At 38.4% G+C, this 10,499-nt stretch overlaps 1 protein-coding gene across 1 annotated transcript in view; it reads left to right on the forward strand.

Annotated features, from left to right (window-relative positions):
- Nucleotides 1–7,566, forward strand: part of LOC106146339 (protein FAM13A-like) — a 63,029-nt gene extending 55,463 nt beyond the window's left edge. The window contains exon 3 of the mRNA XM_013502722.1: nt 7,396–7,566. Within this exon, the coding sequence (XP_013358176.1) occupies nt 7,396–7,428 (33 nt within the window). The 3' untranslated portion in view covers nt 7,429–7,566. The remainder of the gene's footprint in view (nt 1–7,395) is intronic.
- Nucleotides 7,567–10,499: the final 2,933 nt, after the last annotated feature.

The following is a 10,499-nucleotide window of genomic DNA, read 5'->3' on the forward strand; positions in this document are numbered from 1 at the left end:
AGAGAGAGAGAGAGAGAGAGAGAGAGAGAGAGAAAGAAAGAAAGAAAGAAAGAAAGAAAGAAAGAAAGAAAGAAAGAAAGAAAGAAAGAAAAGAAGGAACTGTGTCCTAATTGATGAGTGGTCTCACCCTACTCCGTGTGCAGATTTGCCTGTGAGCAGCCTTCCGGAGCCCAAGGCCCAGGACAGCTGGCACTAGGACGGGTTGAAAGAATGTGCTTTCCAGATCTGTGGTCCTGCATTTGCAATCCCCATGCTCTGTAAATTCAGATCTTTACCCTGTCTGCGCCATAGCTATATTTTAAAATGGGCATCTGAAGGTGACTATAAATGAAGTTTCTAAAGTAAAAGCAGTGACGATTTAGATAACAGAGTTAATGTGTTTTATGGTACGTACAGATTATGAACATTTCATAAGGAGGAAGATAGGTGGTACTGCTTGGTTTGTTTGGTCATTTACTCGTTCATTCATTCTACAAATGTGTAATGGCAGCCTGCTGTTTGCTAGGTGCCGCCGTAGAAGGCAGGGATGCAGCAGTTAACTAACAAGCACTTCTGCTGTCCTGTTCCCTTGGAAGCCAGAGAAGCTCAGGGGAGGAAAACAGCACAAGTGGAGCTTGGTACTTGCTCTTCGCCACACTGTGAACCTGCAGTCCAAGGTATCTTTATTTCAAGACAAACCTGGTAAAAATTATGAAATTTCTCTCTTGCCAGATATGAGTAAGTTTCCTAAGTTAAATTCATTTTATATTGAAGCGCAGAGTTGTCCTAAAGTTTAGATGAAGATGAGATTTTAATTAGTTGTTTAACACTGACCCATTTTACTACCAAAAAAAAAAAAAAGCCACAGAAAAGGAAGTCATGTACAAGTATCTCCCCACACAAATATTCCCTAATGCATGTTAATAATTGTCACAGAAAAAAAACCCCTGGAACATTAATTAGCTAACACTGTGGCTGGTGCCTGGTGGATTCATCAAATTAGCTAGGAGGAGAGTTGCAGCAGGTCAGTAAAATAAACCTCATTTTGTAAAGCTAAATGAAAACTTTTTAATTAAAAACAAACTTTTTCTGATTTAGAATACATTTTAGTTTTTTAAACTAGGATTTAAAAAAAATCAGAGCTAAGCATCCCTTTTTTGGTACTTTGCTATTTCATATTTCTTCTCCTGAACATTACAAGTTTAACAAGGCTGAAGAGGGGCAGGACAGGTGCAGGGAAAGGTCAGGGCCAAGGAGAGGTCTAGGGAACTTTATTTAGCAAGTCTCAGTGTCAGACACTGGCTTTGTTTCTTTTCTCTGTCTTGGTTTCCTGTATCACTTCAGACTGGCATATAATTTTCTGCCCTTTCCTAATCACTGCTCAAGTACCTGGTGATGGGTGGAGATGGAGTCCAAGCAAAGAGCACATTTGGAGTTGTATTAGTTCACTGTGTAAGCACTGCAGCCAAACATGCTTAGGATGACTCCAGAGACCTCAACATCACTTCATTAGGCTTAAACTTTAAAAACTTATTTGCTACTAACCATCCCATAATGGCTTACTAAATTATTATGATTTTCCCTGCAGTTGATTTCATGTGCACATTGCTTATCTGGGAATACATTTATAATAACTGAAAAAGCCCTCCTGGTGTGGAGGGACTGCTTTCCAGTCTGAAAGACGACTCCCTGGATTGCTGTCCTGCCTGCCCTCCCCTTACTCGGTCCTGCAGGGCAGATCTTTCCCGATGTGTGCTTTCAGAGGCTCTGTACCTGTGGCTTGCTGTCCTACCATCACAAGGACAGATTTACTTGTGCTCAGAGCATAAAAATGATTTTGCTGGTACTGTATTCCTCATTTGATTGTTTATAGATGAGACTATCTTAAAATATTTGTAGTACTGACAAAATTTTTGCCCTTTGAAATTAATTCACATGTGTTTCAAATATGGTGATGATCCTGGTTAGTGGAGATATAAATCTAACTCCTTCTGGGCTTTATTTACTAAACGAATTCATACTATATTGTGTGTCATAACAATATTTCACTGCATCATTTAAAGCTTTGTAGATATTTTAATGGCTAAATCATGGCTCATTATACAGATATACCATAAAAGTAATTTGGTTATTTATTATGCATAAATTTTTGTCCCAGTAATAACTAAAAATATGAGTACAACTTGTGCTAAGGCTTCTCCTTGAATGACTTAGCCTGTGCCACAGAAATAAACTGAACGAAGAAAAGATTTTAAGTGATAATGCCAAAAAAAGGGAAAAATGGGTTGCAGTGTAGGAGGTGGCCTGCCCCACAACTGAAAAGTGCTGTTCTCCTTGCAAGACTGACATCGAACATGTAACCAAATCTATAGAGTAGTGGTTAAGCACAAGTACGGAAGCCTACCTACGTGATCACAGCGTCTTGGCCACTTACTCGTGGGACAAATAATTCAAACTCTGCCTCAGTTTCCTCATCTTTGAAGCAATAATAATAATTCCTGCCTCCTTGGACTATTGTAAGAATTAAATGAGTTAATTTATGTAAAATTCTTGGATCCATACCCGGCACAGAGTAAGCGCTCAAGCGATGTTCATTTTACCAGTAGCATTATTGGAATATAAGATAATATGTTCTGACTTTACATCTTCAAAAGACATTTCTTTTTGTTTCTATGCCCTCGGTATCTCAAATACCAAATTAGCTCAAGTTGCTACTCTGTGCCTGCAAAGACATGCATGGAATAAACCCTGTTGAAGATTCCTGGAATTGTTTGTATTTCTGGAATTGTTTGTATTGTAGTTGTACAAATAAATCACACAGCATATACCGAGATCCTTATCTCAATAGCCAATGGCAGAATTCTTAAGACCAAAGTGCTCTCTATAGGTTCATAGATGGTTTCTTCATAGATTTATAGACGGTTTACAAGATTTTATGGTTTTATCTTAGAGAAAAGTTACTAAAGACTAAATGAAGAAATGAGTGGAATAAGGAAACCAAGTCAGTTATAGCATGATTGGAAAACCCTCCGTTGTTTTCCTCCTGCAACCCCTTGTCCTGAGGGAGACACAGGTGAGTCTCCCAGGCACATCCCCTCCATTTATTCCAGGGAGGCTCTTGGCCCTGTTTAGACTCTCTTCTCAGCAAAACTTGGCTGCAACTTATGGAGCCACTGCTGACTCCTGCTTCCTGGGCCCTTTTTGCCTGACCTAAGAGCTGGTCTGTGTCCACTATGTCTTAGTATGCCACAGGCAAAAAGCGAGGATGGAACCAGGAGAAAAGCATGAAGAAGGAGTTTGCCTCATTATGGGTTTCTTCCTAATAAAGCAGTGCTTCTCAACATAAGCACTACTGACACTGTGAACCAGCTAGCTGATTTGAGGGGACTCTGCCCACTACATTTCAATAGCACACACTCTCCAGCTGACTGGGACAACCACAACCAATTCCAGAGGAGAGCCACTGCTTTCAAGGTCAGCTATAATCACAAGCCCATTTTTATCCAGTACCTTGACCAAGAGTTCAGCAATGAAGAGGACCTTAAGTGCCACCTCCAATGCAGCCTGTACTGACCACCAAACTACCCAGAACCTGAAGTGAACACTCAAAAGCATAAAAATAAAAGCAACCCCTCTGCCTATGGTGTAAGGCAGAGTAGCGTAAATTTATTTTGGTTCAAATCATGGATTTGTTTAAAAAAAAAAAAACACCTCAATTCCAGCTGAAATAAAGTGGTTTTTTTTACCTAAAGTCAATGTATTAGAAATAAAAACTAATTCCATAAGTGAAACAGCAGGCTTTGAATTTTATTGTGTTGTTATTTTTTTCTGTAGTCATAATTTTTGTACCAAAAACATATAGTCTTCAAGGTACATCTTGAAGGAGATACCATTAGTTATCTTTAAAAACTTGCCTTCCTTAGCTGGGCATAGTGGCACATGCCTGTAATCGCAGCACTCTGAGCCAGGAGGATTGCCTTGAGTTCAAGGCCGGTCTGAACTACACAGAAAGACCCTGTCTCAAAAAAAAAAAAAAAAATCAATCAACTAACCAATCTTTTAAAATAGGAACATACTGTATATTTCATAGTTCTAGTGATCTAACAGCCACTGAGCTACTTTTTTTCCTAAACAATTCTGTTCTCTCATAACTGCAGGCAGTATTTTTATGTTCTACTCACAAACTCAGTTCTTTATACTACTTTGATATATACATAGTTCATATTTAAAGTTCATGGTTATGGACTTCACTTATGTCTATTATTTCTGTAGAAATTAGATCATAGCAGAAATACACATAGACAAAATTTAGGTGATATATCTGAGTTCTAAGTGATTTGTACTGTAAAGACTATTTTAATGCAAATGGACAGAATGGAATAAGGTGTATATTACCTTCTGTACTCTAGAATACTTTAACTTTACATAAATCACTGAGTGGAATTTAGAACTTCAAAATTATCACTGAACCTAAAATATCAGATGCTTTTAAGATGAAATGATGCCAACTACTGTTGTGTTTGCTTTAGTTCTGACAAAACTTAGTCTAAATATGAGATATTTTGTCTAGTTTGAAATCTGACTGCTTTTTCAATGTTTCCTTGATTTTTCATGTCTAGTCTTAAGGAAAATAATCACATGAAAAAGGAGCCCCTTTATGAAAGATATATGTTTGTATTTTTCATATTCTCTTTCTGTTCTTTTGCATTTTCAAGAAGTAATCTTGGCATACTTGGTCATTGCTGAGAGAGTAAGTTTTATGTATTCTTACAACCAAAAATGGTAAATACATGAAATAATACACGTTAAAGAACCAAAATTAGCCATTCCGCAGTGTTTATAAGTTTAATATATATTACTTTTGTCTATGAAAAAAGTAATCTTGGCAGATATTTCCATGGGCTACAATAATGTTTTTATGTTTATAATTTTTTATGTTTATAATTTTTAGAAAATGTTTTCTTCCTTTGATTTTTACATGCTTATGAATGCCCTATCAACAAATGCTGGGACAACTAATAGGCAATCACCAGATCTGGACAAATTTTACATGACAACAATAAATTCACTTTGCCATGTGCTAAATGTAACACTATGTCAAATTATGTGCATATATTTTGTGTGTATGCTGTTTTAGTTAATTTTATTTTAATTAACAAATCATAATTGTATATATCTATATATTATTTTATGTAATGGTCATAAAGACACGAGTTTATTAAATATTTCTGGTCAGAATTATCTTTGTATTACTTTTTATATCTGCTATTGTAGCTCCTTGGACAGTGAATGTTTTGGGAATAACTTATAAGTGAAAAGTGTGTTGGTTGACAATAAGTATTTACTAATGGATCCAAAAGTTTGCTAGACTTAATGAGTAAAAGGCTAGAAATAATAATACCATTTAAAAGAAGAGGATAAGGGCAGAAGTAGTAAGAAGGGAAGGCTATAGTCTCTATCTCAAGATCGGGTTGAAGCCATATGACCTCTGGAAATATTGGGCAATGAAAGGGGAGAGAGCAGTCGCATGTAATCAGGGCAGATTATCATCATGTGTTACAGTAATTCAGAACTGAGAATGGTTATTAGGACCTGAGATTAGAGGAACTGCATGGACAGTTAAATTATGTGAGCCTCAAAGCAAATTAGGATTGGATTTGGTCTTATGCAGGTTACTGAGCTTTTAGTTAGAACAGATGGCATTCCAGATATAAGGACAAGTGTGAGAAAAGTGCAATCAGAAGCTTCCAGTGTAGTGAATATATTTTGTCCCAGAGTCTGAATGTCCCCCTGTAATTCTGACATAGAGTTTTCTTACACTTTTTAGAAAAAAATATTGTTTGTATTGCTGTCCTTTCTCATCTGAAATCAGAAAGCACGAAGGTATTTTGGGGTTAAAGGGAACAAACTTAAGATATAGTGTGAGAAGTTAGTATACCTGGTATTCACTTGAGACACATGTTGTTTGTCTTGCCAGAGATAGAAAAGAACTATTTTTCCTATTTACTCTGTTACGTAAGTTTACTAGATGTCTTGGTTACTTTATTCTCATTGCTGGGACAAAATACCTGACGTCCAAAATTAAGGAAGGAAAGGTCTATTTCACTTACAGTTTGTGGAGGTTTCAGTCCATACTTGGCAAGTTACAAGGCAGAATGGCACATGGCAGAGAGCTACAGCTCATGGCAGCAGAACACAGCAAAAGCAACAAGCACTAAAAGGGAGGAATGGCCACAAGCAGCCTCTTCCTCTCCCTTACATATGCAAACTGTCCACCCCAGGGCAGGTGTAGCTCTCACACCCATAATCAATCAAACTCTAAAAGCCCGGCCCATGACCGCTTGAGGCTTTGGGGGGACACAGAGACACAAACCATAACACTAGACCACACTTAGTTATACAAAAGAGGATTACAAAACAGGTGTTCATGCTGCATACCTATAAGCCCAGCTACTCAGAAAGCTAAGGCAGGAAGATCACCTGACCCTGGAGATTAAAGCAAACCTGGGCAATTTAATGATATCCACCTTGGGGGAGGGGTACAATGAAAACTATCAGCAAACTCAGCCGTATTTTATTTGTTGGTAGTATATATTTCTGCATATCTTTTGATATAGATACTCTTTATTTCAGTGGTCCTGGACCTATAGTTAGCTTTCCATTACTATAACAAAATTCCTGAAATTATCAATTTGAAAAGAGACAGGTTTACTTTGGTTCTCACTTTAGAGAATTTATTCCACACTCTGTTGGTCCCATTGCTTTGGGCCTGTGACAAGGCAGTACTTCATGGCAGGAGTATATGGAAGAGGAGTGTGCTCACTTCTGGGTCCACAGCCTTTCAAGGTCCAGTGACCTACAGCCTTGCCCCAGGCTCTGCCTCTTCAAAGTTCCCAGTTCTTTCTAATAGCACCAAGCTGAGGAGCACGACTTACTTAATCTATGGGCCTTTGGAGGACATTCTTGATCCAACAATAGCACAGCCTTTTCCCACCTTCTAGCAACTGTTTCTCCTTTCCTTTGTCCAGAGTTGCCATGGTGACACACTACCATCTCTCATATATTCTGAGGAGGGGTGGGAGGACTTGGGAGGACTTGCATCAGAATCCCAGAGAGGCATGTAGGATATATATGGTTTGAAAGTTCCCCTTGGAACTGTTGGCATCTCCAGTTCTCTGTGCCTCTGTACCCTTTGCTATATAATAATTTTCATATGTAAAATAAATTTTATATTTCTAGTTCCCAGTCTCATTTGATTTTTTTCTGGAATATTAATAATACATTGGATTATCAATAAATTGGAATAAATGATCTCCCTTTAATAACTTAATTTTAAAAATTCTTTATTTTTTCTTTATATATCTCTTCCAACTCTCCAACCTTGTTTTGTTTTGTTTTTTTTTTTTTTGGTTACAGTTTCGTGTTTTAGATCCCAAAGTCCAAGAGTGAGGAATCCATTCAGTCCCACCAAGTGCTGAAGCCAGAGCTATCTGATTGTGCTTCTCAGATCAGTCTGCAGCTAAGTCATAGGAAACCTTGCTTGGATGACGTGAATTCAGCAGAAGATAGCAGCAGTGCCAAGTGTGTAACCAGGTTAGCAAATTTCCTTTATCTTTGTGATGCAAATTGCATCATCTGCTATAATATATAGGCCCACATAGCTATGTTTGTCTGAATGTGTCCACCACTGGGTCTATAAGGTATGCAGATCAGCAAAAATGGTTAAAATCAATTCTAAGTTTTGAGAATTTTCTTAGTAATTCTTACTATAGGAAATATAAGAGTTATTGTTTAACTTTATGTATTTGAACACATTATTTAATAAGATTATGCTGAGTTCAGTTACTTTTCATAGAATATCTTTCATAGAAAGATACCTTTTCATAGAACATTCAATGGAAAATACTATCTACAATTTAAAAGGGACATCAGAGTTGTAATTTGAACCAGTTCTTACAGACTAATATTGCCTTTAAACCATAATACTACCCATTATACCGGAAAGCAAAATTCTGTGATATACTTGAAGAACAAAAACATGTAATTTTCTTAAAGCAGATATGATGAGGCCTGAATTTCATATACTTCTAGCATATTGACTTTTTTTAAAAACAGAATTTATTGTCTAAATATTGGGAAGCTCTAGGGGAATTTAAAGCCATTAAAGACTTCAGGTAAATAATATAGTTAAGGAGCTTGCCACTTTGGATTGCTTTACAGAAGAATTGGAATCTTATCAGGATCTTACAAGACGAAGATAATGTAAATAGAAACAGTATGAAGGCCAGGCTATTTTAGATAGGCCAGGTAGGAGGCATGAGAAATAAAATATCAGATTTGCGTGGAAATGAGGCTGGAGAGGTCAGGGGAGGCCAGGTGCTATAGGACCTGGAATGACAGTCTGTAATATTTTTGCATTCAGTCATTCAAACAATATTCAACACTCTCTGGTTCTAGGAACTGCCTTGACAGGAAGTGCTACAGCGAAAAAAGCCTGTCAAGCCCTTGTGTTTATGTACCTGGCAATCTAATGAGGAAGGCAGTGGAGAGTCACAGTAGAATAAATGCCTGTGAGGACAAAGATTTCAGCTCTAATAGTATTAAGAAACTAGGTTAATACGATGAATCCACTTAGTATACTGGACTGACTCAGAGATCACGTCAGTTTGAGAAATCAGGGAAGCCTGGGCTGCCATGTGAGTGGGGGAGGAGGAGAGAGTGTGAAGATCAGGAAAGGCCTTGTAGGCAGAGGTTACACTGCATGTAAAAGGACTGAGGTAGCTGAAGCTCAGCTTCATCCTGCAAGAAACCAAAAGCCTGTGGAAGTGGGACAGGAGAGGGCAGGGTGGTGGGCACAGTGGAGAGTTGGTGTCGTAGGAAAAGTAGACTTCTGTCAGCCTGCAGGACTGGAGGAAGGGAATTTAACAAGGGGGTAGGGTTGGTTTCTTTCACGGGTACTAATCTTTATTAATAGTTATATAGCACTTATTGGAGAGACATAAATCCTACACTTAGGGAAATCAAAGAAAGAGGAATAAAACTTCAATAATTATCATAAAGGATGCATTTACTAAATACCTATTATGTACCATACACTGCTAGATAGTCTGCTGATAAAATCATAAGTAAGATCCAGGAACTCCTCTTAAGAAACTTAAAATACAGTGTGTGGGGAGCTGTGCAGGAAAAAGGAGGGGACAGATCTATGTGGGTAGATGAGGGTTAGGAAGGTTTTGAACTAAGGTTTGTAGGATAAATAGAAGTTCATTGGGCAGGAATATAGAAGTCAGGGTGCTCCCAGGAGAAAAAGCAACAAGTGAAGACTTCCAGGGCCATGAGGATAGTTCAGAGGAGGACAGCACACAAGGCACTGGATTCATGATTTCTGGAGTGGAGAAAATAGTCAATAGTGGTGTATCTTGGCCAGCTTTCCATTGCTGTAACAAACACTTGAAATAAACCAACTTGTAAGGAGGAAAGGTTTCTTTTGGTTCACGGTTTTGGTCTGTGGTTGATTGGTGGCTTTGCTTTGGAGCTGTGGTTGATTGGTGGCTTTGCTTTGGAGCTGTGGTGAGGTGGAACATCATGGTGGAGGTTGTATAGTAAAGGAAATTGCTCACCTCATGGCAACCAAAAGACAGAGAGGAAGAGGAGGGATTCTGGTCCCAATCTGCACTGGAAGGATACACCCCCAGTGGCCCACTTCCGCTAGGCACCTAAAGGTCCCACTACCTCCCAACAGGACTTTTAATACATGAAACTTCAGGAGACACTTACCCAAAGCACAATAGAGAGGATAAAGGTGGGTTAAGAGACTAAATCAGTTAGATGTGGAAAGACTATATCCCACATTAAGGTGTTTGTATTTGTATCTTGAAGTGATTGTAAGAATACAGTCAGGGAAATGATATAAACAGACTTGTATTTTATAAAAGATTCTGTGACAACAATGCAAAAGGAAGAATTAAAGGGAACAGTAAGTGGAGTCGGGAGACCAACAAGGAGGTTGCTGGGAGAATCAGTGCAAAATACCAGCCTCCACTGTCAGTTATGGAAAATGAGTCGTCTTTGTCCCTTGAAGGGAGAGAACAGGCTGCTGCTTAAAGCAGCACATCCAGAAAGGCCCAGAAAGGCTTGGGCTTTTTCTCTGTTTGCTTTGTTAGTTGAGGAGTGAATATATTGTGACAAATGAAATGTATCTGTGTGCTTAAAGGGCAGAGCCAGGTGAGCAGAAGAAGCAGAGATCAAGGTCCTCCAGGGGAAAACCCAGAGACCAAGGAGCTGTGCAGACAGCAGGGGAAGAAGGTTGTGAGGGAGGCAGGTCATAATTGCGGAGGAATTAGCCTTGACTGTGAGGAAACGTTAAAGAAACTATAAGGACTCAGATACAAAATACTAAGCTTTTTTAAAGTTTTCTAATATAGTTTAAAATCCACTGTCAAGTAGCTGGTGACAAGAGCTAGTGAAGGTGTCTTAATAGTAAAGAATTAATGTCAAAACTGGCTTAAGTATAATAATGA

The sequence above is a fragment of the Chinchilla lanigera genome, unplaced genomic scaffold (assembly GCF_000276665.1).
Source record: "Chinchilla lanigera isolate Chin_1 unplaced genomic scaffold, ChiLan1.0 scaffold00073, whole genome shotgun sequence".
NCBI classification, from domain to species: Eukaryota; Metazoa; Chordata; class Mammalia; order Rodentia; family Chinchillidae; genus Chinchilla; species Chinchilla lanigera.